The sequence below is a fragment of the Scyliorhinus canicula genome, chromosome 16 (genome assembly GCF_902713615.1).
Source record: "Scyliorhinus canicula chromosome 16, sScyCan1.1, whole genome shotgun sequence".
In the NCBI taxonomy this organism is placed as follows: Eukaryota; Metazoa; Chordata; class Chondrichthyes; order Carcharhiniformes; family Scyliorhinidae; genus Scyliorhinus; species Scyliorhinus canicula.
Genome location: NC_052161.1, coordinates 15,031,749 through 15,053,958, shown reverse-complemented (window position 1 = coordinate 15,053,958; position 22,210 = coordinate 15,031,749). Strand labels below are relative to the sequence as shown.

At 48.0% G+C, this 22,210-nt stretch overlaps 1 protein-coding gene across 4 annotated transcripts in view; it reads right to left on the bottom strand.

Moving 5' to 3' along the window:
- The window catches only part of LOC119979442 (VPS10 domain-containing receptor SorCS1-like), a 1,177,426-nt gene that overhangs the window by 563,483 nt on the left and 591,733 nt on the right, over positions 1 to 22,210 (bottom strand). For all 4 annotated transcript variants that reach the window (XR_005463722.1, XM_038821670.1, XM_038821672.1 and 1 more), the window contains exon 3: positions 18,477 to 18,576. Coding sequence is in view for 3 of the 4 variants with exons in the window: in XM_038821670.1 (XP_038677598.1) it covers positions 18,477 to 18,576 (100 nt within the window). In the remaining variant the exon portion in view is untranslated. The remainder of the gene's footprint in view (positions 1 to 18,476; positions 18,577 to 22,210) is intronic.

Genomic DNA, 22,210 nt, shown 5'->3' with positions numbered 1-22,210 from the left:
CAATAGAAATGCAAATCCTACAACTCATGTCTTTAGCCAGCTAAACCCAAATGCCTACATTGCTCATTGAACTTTGACCTTGGACTCTGGAACTCACGTAAATTAATATTCATTTTCTTTGGTCCTTGCAGTGTAAAATACCTATTCGCTTTTACCCCCGCCCCCCGTCTGTGTGTGTGTGTGTGTGTATGCGGGCGGAGTGGGATGTGATGAATACTCCTGCATATGTGGAAAATAAACTAACCATCTGAGTTAATCCTAACTTGTGTTTGTCGTGGCTTGTTAGTAAAATTGGATCACAAAAACTGAGGGATTGGGGAAAAAATATCTTCTGCTTATGGAAAGTGAAAAGAGGAAATCAGTGCAGTTTGACCATCCATCTCCTGTCTGCAATACTATCTACAGCCACTCTGAAAATCCATGCAAGAATTTTATCAGTTTCAATGAGATCACCTCCCACTCTTCAAAACTCACGAAAATACAGGCCCAGTTCCCTCAATATCCCCTCAATAGACAATCCCACCTTCCCAGGAATTATCCTGGTGAACCTATGTTGCACTCCCATAAATGGCACGTATGTCTTCCTTGGATAAGGACACCAAACCTGGACACAATACTCCAAGTACAGTGTCACCAAGGCTCTATGTAACTGTAGCAGGACATCTTCACTACAGTACCACTGTAATCAGTGGATAACGCTGCTGCCTCACAGGGCCAGGGACATGGGTTCGATTCCAGCATTGGGTGACTGTGTGACGTTTGCACATTCTCCCGTGTCTGTGTGAGTTTCTTCCGGATGCTTTGGTTTCCTCCCACAGTCCAAAGATGTGCAGGTTAGGTGGACTGGCCACGCTAAATTGCCCCTTAAATGTCCAAAGGTGTGTAGAGTTAGGTGGGGATACTGGGTTACAGGAATAGGGTGGGGAATGGGCCGAGGTGGGGAGCTCTTTTGGAGGATCAGTGCAGACTCTATCGGCCAAATGGCCTCCTTCTGCACTGTAGAGATTCCCTGGATTCTATGAAATCCCCTTGTGATGAAGGTCAGCATATCATAAGAACGTAAGAACATAAGAACTAGGAGCAGGAGTAGGCCATCTGGCCCCTCAAGCCTGCTCCGCCATTCAATGAGATAATGGCTGATCTTTTGTGGCCTCAGCTCCACTTTCCGGCCCGAACACCATAACCCTTAATCCCTTTATTCTTCAAAAAACTATCTATCTTTACCTTAAAAACATTTAATGAAGGAGCCTCGACTGCTTCACTGGGCAAGGAATTCCATAGATTCACAACCCTTTGGGTGAAGAGGTTCCTCCTAAATCTACTTCCCCTTATTTTGAGGCTATGCCCCCTAGTTCTGCTTTCACCCGCCAGTGGAAACAACCTGCCCGCATCTATCCTATCTATTCCCTTCATAATTTTATATGTTTCTATAAGATCCCCCTCATCCTTCTAAATTCCAACGAGTACAGTCCCAGTCTACTCAACCTCCCCTCGTACTCCAACCCCTTCAGCTCTGGGATGAACCTAGTGAATCTCCTCTGCACACCCTCCAGTGCCAGTACGTCCTTTCTCAGGCAAGGAGACCAAAACTGAACACAATACTCCAGGTGTGGCCTCGCTAACACCTTATAGAATTGCAGCATAACCTCCCTACTCTTAAACTCCATCCCTCTAGCAATGAAGGACAAAATTCTATTCGCCTTCTTAATCACTGGTTGGTTTAGCACACTGGGCTAAATCGCTGGCTTTTAAAGCAGATCAAGGCAGGCCAGCAGCACGGTTCAATTCCCATACCAGCCTCCCCGAACAGGCGCGAACCACTCCGTTATCCTCCGCACTTCCGGGGGCTCGGCCGGTGCTGGAGGGGTTGGTGGCGTGCCAACTGGTGCCGAAGGGCCGCCGCGGGCCGGTGCGAGTTGGTGCATGCGCAGGACTGCCGGCGTGTTCTGGCGCATGCCACAGGTCGGCACGGAGGGAAAGAGTGCCCCCATGGTACAGGCCTGCCCGCAGATCGGTGGGCCCCGATCGCGGGCTTGGCCACCGTGGGGCCCGGATCCCCCCGCGCCCCCCGAGGACTCCGCAAGCCGCCCTCCAAGCCATGTCCCGCTGGGATGGACCATGACTATTTCATGCTGGTGGGACTGGCCGAAAATGAGTGGCCGCACGGCTCATCGGAGCCTGGAGAATTGCCGGGGGGAGGGGGGCACTGCCGACGGCCCCCAACCGGCCCGGTGCGATCCCCGCCCCCTCCTGAAAACCGGCGCCGGAGTATTCGGCAGCCGGCGGCGGGGTGGGATTAACGCCACCCCCCCCCCGGGCGGGGTGTTGGAGACTCCCGCCCAAGAGCACTCCCCTTTAAGATGGAGGTAAGAAGACATTTTTCTTCTCTCCGAGGGTGGTTAGTCGATGGAATTCTCTTCCCCAGAGAACAATGGAGGCGGAATCTATTCAGGGCCGAGTTAGTAAGATGTTGAACAGACAGGGTACTTGAGGGTGTTGGGCGACAGACAGGAAAGTGGAGTTAAGGCCACAACCAGATCAACTCTGTTCTTAATGAATGGCAGAGCAGGCTCGAAGGGCTGAATGCCCTACTCCTAACTCCTATGTTCCGAATAATCAAAATAGGCAGCCACTCCCCAAATATACTTGTTATTTCACAGCAGCGCATATTTTGCAACATTTTGATATAGTATTTTTAAACACTACACTTTATTAACCTCAAGATTTTCTTTAAGATTTTAGTTTAGACAGGCTTGGAGGGCCGAAGGGCCTGTTCCTGTGCTGTACTTTTCTTTGTTCTTTGTTCTTTAAGATATGGTTCAGCCTTCAGTTCAAAGACTCTTATTGTGAAAGGCACATGGGAGCCTTAACATAGTTGCTGGCAATGGTGAGTGCACAGAACACTATGCTCACTACGCGGGCTCCTAATTGCCATTCAATCAACAATGTCACTTTGAAAGGTTCTAAGAATACTGAGAGACAGACGTCAAACTGGCAGAGTAGCAAGTGTTCTCAAGAAGCTGGAATGAAGACAGAGCTGAGGTGTTATAACTGAGTGCTTGATGATGCTGTTTGAGAGGTAATTGCCCATGGGTAAGAGGCTCGCGGCTATGTTTATCTTTGATCTGTGCTCCTGACCAGCGCGGCTCCTGAGCCACACCTCCAGCGCGGAAGGCAGTACAAAGTTGGTTTCCTGCAAAATAACACTTCATTGGCTACAAAGCGCTTTGAGATGTTTGGAGGTCGTGAAAAGTCGCAGAGTTTTACAGCACCGAAAGATGCCATTCGGCCCATCGTGTCGGTACCAGCCATCAAGCACCTATCTACTCTCATCCCATTTTCCAGCACTTGGTCCGTGGCCTTGTCTGCCATGGCATTTCAAGTGTTCATCTCAACGCTTCTTACATGTTGCGGGGTTTGCGTCCCCACCACTCTTTCAGGCAGTGGGTTCCAGATTCCCTCCAACCTCTGGATGAACAATGTTTTCCTCAAATTCCCTCTAAATCTCCTGCCCGTTACCTTGGATCTATGTCACCTGATTATTGACCCCATCGACTAAATGGAAATATTTCTTCTTATCTACCCTGTCCATGTCCCTCATAAGTTTGCACATCTAGATCAGGTCCCTCCTCAACCTTCGCTGCTCCAAGGAAAATAACCCCCGGCCTAATCAGCCTCTCTTCAGTAGCTGAAACGCTCCCACCCAGGCAACATCCTGGTGAATCTCTTCTGCACCCTCTCCAGTGCAATCACATCCTTCCTATAGTGTGGCGACCAGAACTGCACACAGTACTCCAGCTGTGACCTATTGAGAATTTTATACAGCTTCATCATAACCACCCTGCTGTTATACTTTATGCCCCAGATAATAAAGGCAAGTCTCCCAAATTCCGTCTTGGCCACCTTATCTACCTGCCCTGCTGCCTTCAGGGATCTACGTAAACACACTGCAAGATCCCTCTGATCCTTTGTACTTACTTGCAACAATTCATTGTATATGCCCGAGCCTTGTTAGTCCACCCAAAATGCTTAAATTCCATTTTCAACTCTTTTACCCATCTGATCAGCCCATCTATATCGTCCTGTAATCCAGGGCACTCTTCCTCGCTATTTACCACACCACCAATTTTCATGTCATCTGCGAAATGTGCTGATCAAACTTCCCATATTCACATCTAGATCACTAATATACACGACAAACAGCAAGGGACCCCAAACCAATCTCTGTGGTGTCCCCACTGGACACAGGCTTCCAGTCATAAAAACAACCTTCAACCATCACCCGCTGCCTCCTGCCACTAAGACAATTTCAGATCCAATTTGCCAAACAACCCTGGATCCCATGGACTCTTACCTTCTTGACCAGTATCCCGTGCGGGACACTGTCAAAAGCCACACTGAAGTCTATGTTGACTACATCAAGTGCACTGCCCTCATCTACACATCTGGTCACCTCCACGAAAAATTCAATCAAATTTGTTGGACATGTGTCATGTGACTGTCCCTTTAAGAAAAGTGTGCTTTATCAAGTGGCTGCAGTGATGTTATTGTGTGGGTGGAGCTGAAAGCTCTTTTTGGCTCTGTGCTTAGTTTCGCTTTCAGTTGGAGAGCTGCTTCAAACCAAGCAGATGTGTGTATTGATCTCTCTCTCTGAACCTAAAGAATGTCTCCAGATCACTTGATGATTTCAAAGTAATACCTGTTCCTGTGGGGAATGCAAACCTACTGGGGGAGATTCTCCTAACTCCGTGTCGGGCCGAAGAATCGCCGCAACTGCGCCACGACGCCTCGACGCTGGCGGAGAATCGCCGCCATTCGCTCCGGCGCGTTTGACGCGGCGCCGGCCGCTGGAATCGGTGGGGCCGCCGATTCTCCGGCCTGGATGGGCCGCGCAGATATGACAGAGTCCCGTCGGTGCCGTTCACCCCTGGTCGCTGCCGGCGGGAACTCTGCACAAAGGGTCGGGGGGGGGGGGGCGGCCTGTGGGGGGGGGGGGGGGGGGGCTCCTTCACCGGGGGGTCCTCCGATCGGGTCTGGCCTCTCCCCCACTCCGGGCCTACTTTCCTGCGCGGCCGGCCCCTGAACACGTTGAGTCGGGGCCGGAGCGCGTAAGAAGTCCCCCACGCATGCGCACGTTGGCGCGGCCCAACTGTGCATGCGCGGGTTGGCGCGGTGCCCATTTGCCGCCGGGAAGGAAGGCTGGGAGAATCGCCCCCTCTCTCTTTGTTAAAAAGGGTTTTTTGACTGATGGATGTTGTTAGGAAAGTTATTAAAGGTTATCTATAGAGTATTGTATTTTCTGGGGGGTTATCAAGGTTGGAAGTTGATAAGATGTTTACTGTGTGTTTGTAAAATGTTAACTGGATTCATAGAATAAACATTGTTTTGTTTTAAAAATACTTAAGGTCTCTGTTACATAACACCTGGAGAGTGGACCCTTGTGCTCCCCATAACCAAAATCTATTAAAAGTCGTGCGTCAGGTGAACTCCATGATATACTTTGGAGTTTTCTAAACCCTGGCCCATAACACATGATCTCCCCCTGCCAAAACCAAGCTGACTACCCTTCAGTATTCCTTACCTCTCCAAGTAGAGATTAATTCTGTCCCTCAGAACTGCCTCCAATCATTTCCCTGTCACTGATGATAGAATCACTGACCTGTAATTACCTGATTCATCCCTCCTTCCCTTCTTGGTCCCACATTAGCTGTCCTCTGGCTCTTCTCCTGTAACCAGAGCGGTTTTGAAAATTAATTTTCGAACCCCTGCCATCACCTCCCTAGCCTTCCACAACAGCCGGAGATACACCTCACCTGGGCCTGGGGTTGAATCCATTTTTAAGCCAGTTAAAACCATTAATAATACATCTTCCCTCACAATGCTAATTTGTTCAAGTCTATCATTGTCCTCCTTCCCAATTTCTACACTTACACTGTCCTTCTTAATAGTAAACCCACATGCAACTCATTTCAGACCTTACCTACATCTTCTGGCTCCACACACACATTGTCAGTTTGGTCACGAATGGGGCCTACTCTTTGCCTGGTTACCCTCTCTCCCTTAATATACTTATAAAACACGTTGGGATTTTCCTCTATTTTGCCCATCAGTGTTTATTCATTGCCCTCTTCGCTCTCCTACTTTCTTTTTTTAAATACCCCCCCTGCAGACTCGATTGGCCGAATGGCCTCCTTCTGCACTGTATGTTTTATGTTCTATGCACTTTCTATACTCCTCTAGGACTTGCAATTTTTTCAGCTCCTGCATCTGCCAGAAGCCTCCCTTTTTTACCCTTATCCAACCCTGTATGTCCCTTGACATCCAGGTGTCTCTATACTTGTTGATCCCATCCTTTGTTGTTATGGCAACATGTTGTCCCTGTATGTTTCCTTTTTGAATGTGTGCCACTGCTCTAATTTGGATTTTCCTGCAAGTAGCTGTTCCCGTCCACCTTGGCTCGATCACAGAATCCCAGAATAACACAGTGCTCATATCCTGCCTTATGAATTTAAATTGGCCTCCCCTCAATTTAGAACCTGCATTTCCAGTCCCTCTTTGACGTTCTCCATAACTTACTGATTTATGGTCACTGTCACCAAAATGCTCCCACACTGACACTTCTACCACCTGACCTGCTTCAGTCCCGAAGTCCAGTACCGCCCCTTCTCTTGAAGGACTTTCCACGTGCTGGCTCAATAAGTTCTCCTGGATGCATCTTGGGAACTCCGCCCCCTCTAAGCATTTCACACTTTGCCTATCCCAATTAACACTGGGGAAGTTGAGATTCCCTACTCTGATTACTCTGGGTGGGATTCTCCGGTCTCTCAGCCGTGTGTTTCTCGGCGCCGGTCTGTTCACTTGCAGAATTCCATCTCCCCACCACTCAATTCATCTGCCTTACCCACAAGACTCCTTGCATTAAAATAAATGCCATCCAGCCTTGCCATATTCCCTTGTTCCTTAAAATGTCTATCGTCACTCTGCCTTCCTGACTGACTTGGTGTTTGTTCTGCATTTGGCTGTGCATCACCCCCTATGGTATCTCTACCCCGTTTCCCATCCTCCTGCTGAATTAGTTTGGACGCCACCCCCAACAGCACAAGCAAACATCCACACAAGGATGTTAGCCCCGGCTCAGGTGCAACTCGACCGACCTGCACAGGTCAGACTTCCCCAGACACTGACCCAGTGCTGCAGGAAACCAAAGCCCTCTCTTCTGCATCATCTCTTCAGCCACACATTGATCTGCTCTGACCGCCTATTCCTATACTCACCAGCACTTGACACCGGGGTAATCCAGAGATTATAACCTTTGATGTCCTACTTTTCAACATGTTACTCAGTTCCTTAAATTCTTGTTGCAGGACCTAATCCCTCTTTCCACCTATGGTGTTGGTACCGACATGAACACCACCTCTGCCTGTTCGCTCTTCCCCTTCAGAATGCTGTGCAGTCATTCACTAACTTTCTTGACTCTGGCGCCAGGGACGCAATGCAAAATGCTGGAGTGATATCTGCGGCTGCAGAAATGCCAGTCTGCACCCCTCACTGTTGAGTCTCCTCCCACTATTACTCTTCCACTCTTACTCCTCTTGCCTTGTGCAGATCAGCCACGCACAGTGCTATGAACGTGGCTCTGCTGCACTCCCCAGAGGAACCATCACTCTCACTATTCTCCAACACAGAAAAAACAGGTTCTTGAGTGATGTGCACCCTGGGACTTTCCTGACTACCTGCCTGCCTCCCTTTCCTCTGACTGGTGGTCACCCATTCCCTCTCTGACTACACTTCCTTCATTACGGGATGACCGTATCTAATAACGTGCTCTCCACGAACCTCTGATCCCCGTGGATTCGCCGCTGAGCCTCCAGCTCCGAACCCCGGCTCTCACATTGGCCCAACCGCTGGAACTTCTGACAAATGTGGTCATCCAGACTGCAAGGGGGCGCCTAAGATCTCTCACATGTTGCAGGCTGTGCAAACACAGGACTGAGCCCCCAGTCATACTTATAGCTTTTAATCATAGAATTTACAGTGCAGAAGGAGGCCGTTCAGCCCATCGAGTCCGCACCGGCCCTTGGAAAGAGCAACCCACCCAAGCCCACACCTCCACCCTATCCCCATAGCCCCAACTAAACTTTTTGGACACCAAGGGGCAATTTATCATGGCCAATCCACCTAACCTGCACATCTTTGGACTGTGGGAGGAAACCGGAGCACCCGGAGGAAACCCATGCAGACACGGGGAGAAAGTGCAAACTCCACCCAGTCAGTCACCCAAGGCCGGAACTGAACCCGGGACCCTGGAGCTGTGAGGCAGCAGTGCTAACCACTCTGCCACCGTGCCGTCCCAAAGGATTTAAAGGACCTTGAATTTATGTCAAGGAATATTATTTGAACTATTTGTTTTTAAAGCTAGACCAACAACTTACCCACTACCTACCAGTCAGCTCCCCAACCCTAACTCTTGTGCTGACATCTCTTTTCAAAAATTGGCGTCATGTTTTTGAGTGTTTGGAGTCTGACGTGCTCTGCACTGTCCCACTGCTCCCTCACAGGTCAGCTCCGAAGTGCAGCTTCCTCAAGGCAGCTGAAACAGTAACCAAATAGCTATCCACTGCCCCTGTAGCAGGGTGAGATCACTTCCTGGAGATGTAAAAGTTAGAGAGCAATAGAGCACGTTTTCCCTCTCTGCCCCAAATTCTCACTTTACTCCGAATCCCCAAATGCACTCACTCAGACTGTGCCACTCATGACGTGCCCTCTGCCCCCTCACAACTGCTGGTTACTCACAGCAGCTCTTACTCAAAGCAGCGCGTAAATGCAAGTCTCTTCCTTTTTTAAACGTTCCGCCCCCCCCCCCCCCCCCTCGATGAGAGTCAGCGCTTTAACCACGTCAACAGTTTCACTGAAAAATGTAAATGAAAGCGTGAGCTAATAACATGGCTTTCGCTCGATGAATCCATTTATGGGGCAGCCAATGTAAACCCAAGATGTGTGATAATACCAGGCTTCGAAAAGAAGCCGCTGAAAGTTGAACGGGGTTCCTTTTTGAACTGAGATTTTAGGCTGCAGATCAGTAAGATTCTTTCATCTTGGACGTGCTCTCAACTCCGCCACAGGAAGGCAAAGGGAGGTTTATTTTTGTTGGATTGTAAAGTTGCAAAGTTTTTTAAAAACTCTCTGCCTCGAGATTGTAATGGGTTCTTTGGCGTGAGCAATGCCTTCGGGTTTATTTTGCCAGATTCATGACATTGGAAGCTGAAGATCACATCCTGGTCCCAAAGGGAGTGATGATGTATTTCCTGTTTCCCAGACTGCATTGCAGAGGAATGGGCACCTCTGCCTCAGCACAGCAACTTGCCTTTCTATGGACAATTAACACCTCAAGGTGCCTCCCAGGAGTGTCGTCGGACAGAATTTTGACACTGAGCTTGACTTCAAGAGGACATAGTTGGGCTGAGGGAATGGGTGGTCATAAGGCAGATGGAATTTAACAGAGAGTGGCAGAGTGGAGTGCTAGGTTGCGGTAGGAAGACCAAGGAGACAGGCAAGATCAAACAATGGGTATTCTAAAGGATGTACAGGGGATCCTGGGAGTGTCTGTGCGCGAATCATTGTGGGTGGCAGGAGAGATCGAGAAATTGGTTAATAAGGTAAATGACATCTGGGGTTTAAATAGGGGCATAGAGTAAAAGCGAGGAAGTTATAATTTTAGTAAAGGCAATGGAGTCGGTCGAATCAAAATAAAGTATTAGTTTATTCACAACAGAAGAGTATATGCGCACAGGACCCTGTTAGGCTTTACTGATCCTGTCTCTCTGGAGGCCTATTCCAGCCAGGCCGACCTTATGTACAACAGTCCCCGCCTTGTAGTTAACGGGGGAGCGCATATTCCTCAAGCCACATGGGGATGACCATCAAACCTGTCCTGTGTACATTTTCTGGGATATTATAACGATCAACCCCGGTGAGCACCTTCATTGCAGTGGTATGAGAGCTGGACTAGTAATCTAGAGACCCAGCGTCGTGCTCTTCAAATCCCGCCATGGTAAATTTGAATTCAATAAACATCTGGAATTAGAAGTGTAAAGGTGATGCGCGATCAATAAGCACAGAAACTAAGGAGTAGTCCGAATCGAAGGCTTTAATCTACAAGAAGTGTGCCCAGCAGCTTGAGTACAGAAAGAACGATGGCTGCTGGGACACACGGGTTCTTATACTCCGCCTTGTGGGAGGAGCTACCTTCATCTTGACCAATGGGAAAGCAACACTTGGGCCAATGGGCAGCGAGCCTTCTCCACCAAAAGCAGCTCATACTCCCACGTACCGTAGTACCTCTAGTCATACTACCACAAAAGGTAACCATGAAACCATTGTCTATTGTTGTAGAAACCCATCTGGTTCACTAATGCCCTTTAGGGAAGGAAATCTGTTGCCCTTACCTGGTCTGGCCTACAGGTGACTCCAGACTCACAGCATCGTGGCTCGGCTAAATCGCTGGCTTTTAAAGCAGACGAAGCAGGCCAGCAGCACAGTTCGATTCCCGTACCAGCCTCCCCGGACAGGTGGTGGAATGTGGCGACTAGGGGCTTTTCACAGTAACTTCATTGAAGCCTACTTGTGACAATAAGCGATTTTCATTTAATTTCATAAATGATGGCCCAGCCAGCGATGCCCACATCCCATGAACAAATAAAAAAACCTGGGTGATTACGTTCAATTCTGGGCGTCACACGTTAGGAAAAAGGTGAAGGCTTTAGAGAGGGTGTAGAAAAGCTTTAAGAGAATGGTTCCAAGATTGAGGGACTGCAATTACGTAGATAGGCTGGAGAAGCCGGGACTGTTTTCCGTTGGGAAGGGATTGCATTAAAAAAGTTCAAAATCCTGAGGGGTCCAGACAGAATAGATATAGGCTCACTCTTCCCATTGACAAATAAGGATTGGGAAGCAGAGAAAACAGATTTAAAGTGATTGAGAATAAAGGAGCAAAGACAAGATGATGGAAAACATGTTTAGGCAGCGAGTAGTCAAGATCTGGCCTGGACTCCCTGAAAGAATACTGTGGCTGATTCATTAACAGCTTATAATTGTCTGAAGAGAAAAATTGGAAGGGTTATGTGGATCGGGCAGGGGCGTGAAAGTCTTTGAATGGTGCTTGCAAAGAGCCAATTCAGTTCTGAAGCGCCAAATTGCCCCTTCCTGTCCTGTAAACATTCTATGATTCAATTTGCAATTGCATTCTCTTGTGTGGGCCAATCATTCCATTTGTGGATAAACAAGCTATTTGATACACAAGACAGTCAGTCCAGAAAATAGAAGCCAGCATGATTGATCCGGCAATTAAGCAGATAAAGGAGAGAACATCTCACTCTATCTACCTGTGAGTTAAAATTGATTAATAACAAATTGCTAGCCTGCGGTAAATATTCCTTTGATCTGGAGTGCCAATTGGCTGTCCACAGGAATTAAGCATTCTTAAAGTTCCCCTACGCCAACCAGACATTTCTCTGTCGCAGTGGATAGATGGAATGACTTGCATTTAGAGAATAGAGAAATACAGCACAGAACAGGCCCTTCGGCCCACGATGTTGTGCCGAACTTTTGTCCTAGGTTAATCATAGAATTTTGGACACTAAGGGCAATTTATCATGGCCAATCCACCCAACCTGCACATCTTTGGACTGTGGGAGGAAACCGGAGTACCCGGAGGAAACCCACGCAGACACGAGGAGAACGTGCAGACTCCGAACAGACAGTGACCCAAGCCGGGAATCGAACTTGGGACCCTGGAGCTGTGAAGCAACAGTGCTAACCACTGTGCTACCGTGCTGCCCTTAAGTCATTTTGTTGTAAGTCATATGAAGTGAATGCAAATCATGAATATTAGACAACTAAACAAAAGACAATGATTATGTTGCAGCATCATACATTGGGCTGTTCTCAGGATCAATTGTTGAGGGGAATATAGCTCAATTTCTAGTTAACTGTATCCAGTACTCGCTGCGTGCCATATTCAGTCACTCAAATCTTCGTCCCATCAATAAAATATTTCACGCTTTCATCTTTCGCTGCTTCTATGGGAGAAGTTTTCCTGAATTTTTCCTTTCGTGCTTCTCACTAAATCTCTTTGATGCTCAACCATGGTGGAGGCAATTGCAACAAAACTAAAACTATTTACTTTCAGACATTCTTTCCCAAGAGCTTTAAACATATTTACACTTGGCTCAAAGGCCTAATGCTGGCAACAATTTCTCTGTTTGCTTGATTTAAAAAATATTATTGTGGGGTCAGGGGGTACAGCTTGCGGTCCATGTCACCATTGAGTGAAGACAGAAGGGGAACAGGGTTTGGGACGAAGATTGTGGGCAGCACGGTAGCACAATGGTTCGCACTGTTGCTTCACAGCTCCAGGGTCCCAGGTTTGATTCCCCGCTGGGCCACTGTCTGTGCGGAGTCTGCACGTTCTCCCCGTGTCTGGGTGGGTTTCTCCGGGTGCTCCGGTTTCCTCCCACAGTCCAAAGATGTGCCATGCTAAATTGGCCATGCTAAATTGCCCTTCGTGTCCAAAAAGGTTAAAGTTGGGTTACGGAGATAGGGTGGAGGCGTGGGCTTGAGTAGGGTGCTCTTTAAAAGGGCCGGTGCAGACTCGATGAACCAAACGGCCTCCTTCTGCACGGTTTCTCTCCGATTAGTCCTGCAGCCTTGAGAGTCCAGCTTTACCTGGATGGGAAACACAGGTAAATTCTTTAGCTCGCCAAAAGAATTGTGATGGCCGACTATTCCCGACGAGGTGCGGCCTCAGGGCCAGCGTTTGATCTCCACACCATGGTCCTGATCGCAAGTGGGAAATCCAAGGCACAACTTGGAAATTTGGGACATAAAACCTGGTGATGTAGTAATCAATGAGGAGAGTTCTAACAGATTTCAGGTGAACATGGGGAGACTGATGAAATGGGCAAACGCACCAATTTAGTGTAGAGAAGCATTAAGTGATTCATTGGTAGAAAGAATGGTTTAGGCTAATGGTACAATTTTGTTTTTAGTTCATTCAAGGAGTGTACTTCGCTGGCCAGGCCAGCATATAGTTCCCGTCCCTAATTGCCCTTGAGAAGACGGCAGTGAGCTGCTTTCATGAACCACCACATTCAATGTGGTGTAGGTACACCCACAGTGCTGTTAGTGTGGGAGTTCCAGGATTTTGACCCAGTGACAGTGAAGGAACAGCAATACCAAGTCGGGATTGTGCGTGGCTGGGAAGGGGAATGCCATGCGGTGGGATATGGAAGTTGATGTCAAAGGAGCCTTGGTGAGTTCCTGCAGTGCATCTTGTAGATAGGTCACACGGCTGCCACGGTTCATTGGTGGCGGAGGGATTGAATGGTTGTGGAAGGGGGAGCAATCAAGTGGGCAGCTTTGCCCTGCATGGCTTTGAGCTACTTGAGTGTTGTTGGAGCTGCGCTCATTCAGCCAAGGGGGAGTATTCCATCACACTCCTGACTTGTGTCTTGTCGGTGCTCGGCAGGCTTTGGGGAGTCAGGAGGTGAGTTACTCACCGCAGGATTCCCAGCCTCGAACCTGCTCTTGCAGCTACAGTATATATCTGGCCAGTCCAGTTAATTTTCTGGTCAGTGGTAACCCTTAGGCTGTTGATAGTGAGTGCATGAGCAGAGAGCAGGGTACCTGTAGGTTGCAAGCCTTTAAAGGCAGAAGGTTATGTTCAGAAGGTTATTATAAAAAATGTGAATGGTTGGATTTATGAATAAAGGCATAGACTACAAAAGTAAAGGGGCAGGATTCTCCGTTCCCGAGACTCAGTGTTGACACCGGGGTAGGATTCGTGGACTTCCACGACAACAAAACTGGTGCTGAACCTGGACCAATTCAGCGACTGTGGAGGGGCTAGCACCGGCGCCACGTGGATCACAATTGATTCCAATGAGAAATGGCGTGGGATTCACTAGGTCCCTGATTGACACTCGGGAGGCTGACAAGCTGCAGCCGCATATACACACTTCAGTCCCCACCCACACCATCCCAGCCAACAGGATGGCACCGACTGCGTTGGAGCGCGCCCATACAGCTGATGGGTCAGCTAGGGCCAGAGGGCATCTACGGGGTGCACTTGGGGGGGTACCAATACGACCCATGGCACTACGTTCACAGTGGGTAATCAGCGGCGTGCGCAGCTGCGTGGCTGCTTGCAAGATATGGTAATGATGCTGCATGCCCATCTACCCCAACCCCACAGCCCACTCCCCGGCCACCCCACACTTCTCCCTGACAGAACCCCCCCCCCCCCCTCCCCGGCCAGCGCACGACTGTCAGCAAACTATGGCGATGTTGGACACTCTCCGTACGCTCTCTCTCTCTCCCTCAGCATTCACAGCGCCAGTTTCACGATTTTTCAAAGCACAGGTGAACCTCGCTGTCGGGAATTCGCCCCGGTGGAGGCGGAGCATGCGAAGGCCCCGGAGAAAAATGGGTCAGGCCCGCTAATGATACGCCAACGGCATTTACTGTACGTGCGTCTGGAGCGCATTGACGTACCGGATAATTGTGATTTGACTTGAAACCGGCAGCCGCCACAATGTTACGGTCAAAACCGATTCTCCGCCCCAATCGCGTTTCCTGATTCCAGCGTCAGCCAACAATGAATTCTGCCCAGGAGGTCATGCTTTTCAAGCCCCAGGAATTATATTTAATTCCGGGCATGACACTTCAGGAAAGATACAGGCCCCAGAGAGGGTTCAGAAGAAATTTGCGAGAATAGGTGCAAGGGATCAAGAACCATAAAACACAGAAGGAGACCATTCAGCCCATCTTTCCAACTCTTTCAACGAGCTTCCCACTTGGTCCCACTTTGGCTTCCGAAAGCGGCTATTGAATCCGAGGGAGCTCGGTTATGTGGGGTGACTGGAGATTGGGGCTTTTCTCCTTTGAGCAGAAAAGGGGAAGAGGGGGTTCGATAGCAGTGTTCAATATTAGCAGGGTGTTTTGCTAGAGTAGGTAAGGAAGAGGTCCTCCAGTGACAGAAGGCAAGGTTATAAAGGGGCAGAGCTTTCAAGATGATTGGAAGAAGAAACGGAGCCGATATGACCTGGACTGCACAGCCCCCGAGGGCAGTGGGAACAGCATCTGAAGCAACCTCCAAAAGAGAATTGGACAAATATTTGAAGAGAAAAGAAAAATGAAAGGGCTGTGGGGAGAGATCAGACAAGTGGGACTAATTGGATAACTATTTCAAAAGGCTTTGCAGACATGATTGACAGAATGGCCTCCTTCTGTGTCGGAATGTACTTTGTACAAATAATAGCTTACACTCCAGACCATTTCAGTTTGCAGTGTATATTTTGCTTCAACATTATTCTTGTCTGCATTGTGCAGCTGACTTGCAATAGGTTCAAGGCAAAGTTTTGAAAATAAAAATCCTTTATGCCATGTGGGCTGTAAATTATGCACATGTTTAAAATGCTATCAAGGCAACATAACCCAGTGCAGTATACAGTCAAAGAGAAGGATTATGGCAACATCAACTTGATGCTTGTTTCCAGAACTCAAGGAGACAAGTTAGGCTTTTCAGAGCATGCAAACCTCTCCCTGAGGGATTCGCCTCTGAAATTCCATTCTTTAACCACGTTGGAAGGAAGACTGAAATACAGCACTATTTTCCAAGTGAGACCTGGCGCAGAGTTTAATAATTCAAAGCCTTCACCCATCAGAATCGTTGTGATACAAATCTCCCCAATTCGCTGAGAGATGTTTGTCACAGCTCTTTGGGGAAGAAAGTGGTCTCATGGATTGTTTTGTTACTCTCGCGGATTGTCATTATTCCTTCTACAGTTGTACAGAAATATTAATTATGGAGAAAGGAAAACATGTATATTGAACAGGTCTTTTTCCTGCTTGTGTGTGTGTATGTGTGTGTGTGTGTTTAGACATAAGGATTGAGGTGTCAGGGTGCAATTAAATAGGTTGGATCTAATATTTGCATTTTTTTAGCTAAATTGAGAGTTTGTTTGAAAATGAAAGAGGAGTCAGAGGTGACAAGACCATAAGACTGTAAGATATAGTCGCTGAATTAGGCCATTTGGCCCATCGAGTCTGCTTCGCCATTCAATCAATGCTGATATGTTTCCCATACCCATTCTCCTGCCTTCTCCCCATAACGCTTGATCCCCTTATTAATCAAGAACCTATCTATCTCTGCCTTTTTTTTCCTTTTTTTTCCCATATAAATTTAGAGTACCCAATTATTTTTTCCAATTAAGGGGCAATTTAGCATGACCAATTCACCTATCCTGCACATCTTTTGGGTTGTGGGGGCGAACCCCACGCAGACACGGGGAGAATGTGCAAACTCCACACGGACAGTGACGCAGGGCCGGGTCGAACCCGGGTCCTCAGCGCCATAGGCAGCAATGCTAACCTCTGTGCCACCTTGCTGCCCTATCTATCTCTGTCTTAAAGGCACTTAGTGACTTGGCCTCTACAGCTTTCTGCGGCAATGGGTTCTACAGATTCACCACCTTCTGGCCAAAGGAGTTCTTCCCCATCTCTGTTTTAAAGGATCGTCCCTTCAGCCCTTGAGTTCTAATATTTCCTACGAGTGGAAACAACTTATCCACGTCCGCTCTATAGGCCTCTCAGTATTCTGTAAGTTTCAATGAGATCCCCCCCACCTTTCTGAACCCCACCGAGTAAAGACCTAGAGTCCTCAACCGCAGGAGTTCCAGGGGTAAACAGAAGAGGGTATATTAGATCATATTGATCCGAAAGGAGAGAAACATGAAGGATTTGAGTTTCAATGGAGGTGGGAGAATAATGGAACCTGAGATGAAAGGGGGCAAAGGGTATTTTAGAGATACTGTGGAGGGTTTAAATGTTGGTTGTGTGGGGATGTTCCATGAAACTGCTCTGTGCTGGTCGAGGATGAAGTTTGAATCAGCCATCCAGTCACACCAGAGTAGTTTGGGGCTGCGAAAAGCTGTCCTGTTTCTGAAGATTTCTTGGATTTCCACAGCAGAGTGGAAGCGAGTTTGAGATGTCATGTGGTATTTTATTAAAGTGACAGCAGTTTTGTCTTGGGTAATATTACTGGATTTTTATAATTTAACATCTGTGAGAGAATGTTGCTCGGAAGGTGTTTACTCATAGGTCTGACCCAAATAGGGAATCTTTTGAGAGACAATGTTTTGTAAAGGTTATGATCCCAGTTGATGTTATAACTGGATGGGAAAATGACAGAATGGAACCCTGGCTCAAAACACCGGAACTTTTACTTTTTCTAATAATTTTGCTTTCATGGGTACTGACTCATCTCATGGACAACAAGAGTGTAACTCCAGTCACTTACATCTGTCAACGAGCTCCAGAATGGGTCACTGTCTGTGTGGAGTCTGCACGTCCTCCCCGTGTATGCGTGGGTTTCCTCCGGGTGCTCCGGTTTCCTCCCACAGTCCAAAGATGTGCGGGTTAGGTGGATTGGCCATGCTAAATTGCCCGTAGTGTCCTAAAAGGTAAGGTTAAGGGGGGGTTGTTGGGTTACGGGTATAGGGTGGATACGTGGGTTTGGGTAGGGTGATCATTGCTCGGCACAACATCGAGGGCCGAAGGGCCTGTTCTGTGCTGTACTGTTCTATGTTCTATGTTCTAATACACTGTTAAACACTGAGTGATTGATTTTCAAGACCGTTGACAGGAGCAGTACAATAAAGTTGAGCTGTGCCTACACAGAACTTCACATCTGTACCAAGTCACCTTTTCCAGGTGTACAACTCTCCCGTACATTGCATATAATTATCACGTTTGGCAGATATACAATACTCCAACATACACAATATCTGCTATCTATAACCTTCCTGTGTCTATTAAATAATCAGACATTATAGAATAATGCACCCAGGTCTGTGAGATTACATGAACTGTGAACACATTGGCCTCAAATTCTTTCTGCTAACCAGTCAAGACTTCGATCCATTTGTGCAGACAAAACAGCAAGGAGAAGTATGTCACTCAAATGCATTAAAGCATGCATAAGTACAGGCTTCCTTTTGACAAAGCTATGCTACACTTCCATACAATATACTGAAAGTATCTAGTTCCTCGTATTGTAGCACACCCTGTTGCACACAAAAGTAATTATAGACAATGCAGCGTTTCAAAGCAGGAAAAACCCAGGGATAGCTTTAGAAACAGGTTCACTGCAGGCAACTTTGTCCAGAAATGGGGGCTGCTGCCTGTCTGCTTCTCGTCACACTCGCTGTTAATAAGGAAGGCAGCAAAGAGAATCCACAGAAGTCGCTCTACTTGGAAAGCAGTTCCGCAAATTAATGACAGCGACTTCACTGCGCAGGGTGTCAAGGGCATTCTTTATTTATGTGGCCACATGCATTGATTTAAGGGGGGGGGGGGGGGGGATCGCTGCCAACCCTCCCATGCACAGCCTCTGCGTCTTGTGAAATGATTTGTTTTACCTTCCTCTTGTTGGTTGGGCAGACATACAGGTAACTCAGCACAGTTTTGAGGCCCACTTTGTCATTCAGCTTTTCATAAGTTGTCCCATAGTCAGTCGACCTGAAAAAAAAAACAGAAATGGTTTCAGCCTTTATGGCGCCATTAGCCCTGACTTATGATATGTTTACTTACAAGAAAGCAACTTATAACACGGAGTTATAACAACGGATCATTCATATGCACAATAATGTTCTAGCTCTCTGGAGCATTAACTGTGGTATAAAATATGCATTCTTAACACTAATCTGTTGCAGAAGGATAGCTGTTAATCAGAGCTGGAGGTTTGATGCATCGGTTTGCTTCCTCCAACACAAGGTGATTCAGTCACAGCACACACACTGAATAAAAAACCTTAATCAACAACTGAGGGCTGATAGTCTACCATTTTCCAAACCACTTCTTTCACTGCTCAATGAATGCAAAGATGATCCAGGTAATAAGTTACCATTGCTCTGTGATATCCTCAATTCACAGCAACTTAATCAAGGTTTTTATAATATTAGCTGAAAGCCATTTTGCTCTGAGCCGCGTTATCCCTTTTCCCATCATTCACTTGTTCTTTTCAGCCTTTTCAGCTCCTAGCTTTGCTCTTTTGTCACAGCCTGTTTTGCCGCTCAGGATAAGGGAAACAGCTGACGGTGTGATTTGTACACAAAGCCACGGCCAAAACCTTTTGTAGACGTCAAGTTTTATTTCCCCCCCCCCCCCCCCCCCCCCCCGCACCCCGTTTCCTTTTTGTTGCAGTGAACCATTTTCCCAGTCGAGATGAGAGACACAAGCATATAATTCTCACGTTTGGCAGATATACAATACTCCAACATGCACAATATCTGCTATCTATAACCTTCCTGTGTCTAGCGAAGGGGGAATACTTTGCAAGCACTGCCGGGTGTGACACAGGGCAGCTCTCACGTGAAACGTCCTCTTCTCTACCTTAAACGTGCAACTTCAAAAAACTGCTTGTTATTCGTGTCATACGACCATTCTCCACTTATTGGATTTTCCTGCCAAAATCATTGCTTTTATACGGGAGAGTTTCAGATTATGAGCTCTGTTTTCTGGCGCCTGTCGTGAGGTGCTGGTTAAGTAGACTATGTTTGCTGATTGCTGAATAAATAGGCGCGGTTTGTCGTGAAGTTGATTTGTTTTCTGCAGGTCTCGCGCCTTCCCCCATTTCCACACCGCTGTACCGACACGGTGGGAGGGATTTTCCACCCCCTCTCCAATGTTCTATGCTGCGGTGGGGGAGACAGCCAGCCATTGGCTGTGGAACCCTCGGCAGGGGGGCCACCATCAGCGTGACTGGAAGAGTCTGTCAGCGGGAACACCACCCAGTGTGCCAATAGCAACAGCGGGTTGATCTTCTAACGCACTCATAGGGATAGATTTTCCAGGCCCGCCTGCAGCGGGGATCGTCGTGAACGGGACGGACAATGTGACAGACCATGGAAATTCCTTAGGCTGGAATTTCTGTTCTTGGGGCAGGAGGGGCTGGAAAATCCCGCCCACAACATGCGAGGCCAGGAGCGCATCGAAAACCTGGAAGTTTCAGCTGCAAGTTTATCAGTAGCTGTTGTTTTGCTAATTTGCAATTAGCTGCTGGGTTTCATAGATTTCATAGATTTCATAGAATTTACAGTGCAGAAGGAGACCATTCGGCCCATCGAGTCTGCACCGGCTCTTGGAAAGAGCACCCTACCCAAGCCCACACCTCCACCCTATCCCCATAACCCAGTAACCCCACCTAACACTAAGGGCAATTTGGACCCCAATTTAGCATGGCCAATTCACCTAGCCTGCACATCTTTGGACTGTGGGAGGAAACCGGAGCACCCGGAAGAAACCCACGCAGACACGGGGGGAACGTGCAGACTCCGCACAGACAGTGACCCAAGCCGGGATTCGAACCTGGGACCCTGGAGCTGTGAAGCATTTGTACTAACCACTATGCTACCGGTTTCCTGTCTATTCGTGTGGTTAGGCAGGGTGACCATCAGCTACGGTCTATTTTATGTCCGCTATTTAAAGGGATCCCTGCGAGGGTCTGAATTGAAACATTCTAGGTTTGCCAGTCTGAGCCAAATAGGGGGTCTGAATGCGAAGACTGCACCATGGTACTTCCTCACATCCCCGTCTGAGTAAGCATCATCGACACTCACCCTCATCATATTGCAATGCCGCATTCATCCCTCGCAGTGACACAAGCTCCCTCTTAGTCTGATTACCTCATCATTGGCGAAGTGCACGTAAGTGCCAGCCTGGCCAACATGGCTGCAGTCACCACGGAGATTCACTTGTGGGCGGCAGATTGTGAGATGTGAAGAATGTCCTCTGCACATCCCTTGGGAAGAGCTGGATGGGCTGAAATTAGATGCTGTGGTGACATTGGCTGCAACTTTATGCCCCCTAGGGAGGGTGCCATCTGCTAGATGGGATAGTAGGGGAGTGCTATGTCCTGACCAGTAGCAGAGTAGGTGGTGGGCTGCCTATCTGCCTGTTGTCTGTTCAACTGAGGTCCATAAGTGGCCAATTAATGGGCGTTCCAGGGCTTCTTCCGACCATGACTGGTATTTTATGAGTCACAGAATGGGCGATGCCCCATGGCAGAAGAAAAAAGCTATACCCTGCCTGCAGGCTTCACATTCCGATCAGGGGCCCTAGGCCGCATGGGAGGGGCTGCTCTAGCTTAAACCTGGAAGGAGCAGGACCTGAAGAAACTATACACTGTGATGACTTGACAGCAATGGGCACCGAGTGCCCACTTGACAGGAGGTCTCCTCCCTGGAGGCTGACAATGTCCACAATCAGCTGACAGGATAGCCTGAGTCTCCTGAGGCACTGTTGTTCAGTCGTGCCTGGGAAGAGCTCTGCCTTCCTATCCTGTATTTGGGGTGTCATCTGCTGCGAGCTGGAGGTCGGCGCCCACCCCCTCTAACCTGCGGACAGCAGGCGATTGAACAGAAGGTGAATGCTGCTCCTCCTGTTCCTCATCAGAGCTCCAAGATAGAGCTGCATAAGCAGTTGCCAATCAGCAGTGAAGGCAGACAGCGGGGCAGTGCAAATTAAAGGAAAAAACCTTCAGCAAATGCGTTGGAAATCACCTGCAAAGCAACACAAGCCCCATGAGCAAACGTCTTTGGTGAGGAAGCAGCTGTCAGATCTCAGTATTTCCAGGCATTTCTTTTGCCTATTAATTCCACAGCCCTGTCAAGTCTCACTTTCCTCTCACCTTGCTCAACCTGGCAAGTACCAGGAAGCCAATATATTCAGATTTAAAGACAGAATTCTGAATTAGAGCCAAATTCAGTTACCGTGTGATATATGTCAACGTTAGACCTGTTTTCCGCACAGGAGTTCCCGTGTGCTCAAGAACATGCTCCAGTTAAATGTTGAAATTGGTGGATTTCTGGCATTTTAACCAGCCGCTACAGAAAAACCTGTTATATCTGTGGGTTGTTGTAGTTGTTTAAAATATCTCTTTAAGAACCGATCGCGTGACATGCGTGATGTCATCGGCCACCTCGCATGAAACAGATGCTACAATGCGTATCTGCGGATATCATGAGACAACAGTCAATCCGCTTCTATGTGCAGATGAATACCCGCGACCATAGATTGAAGATTTGTACGTAGGTCGAAGAGGACAGGGGTGCAGCAAGGTTGACCTATCATGGGCCTACCTGCTAATGAATGT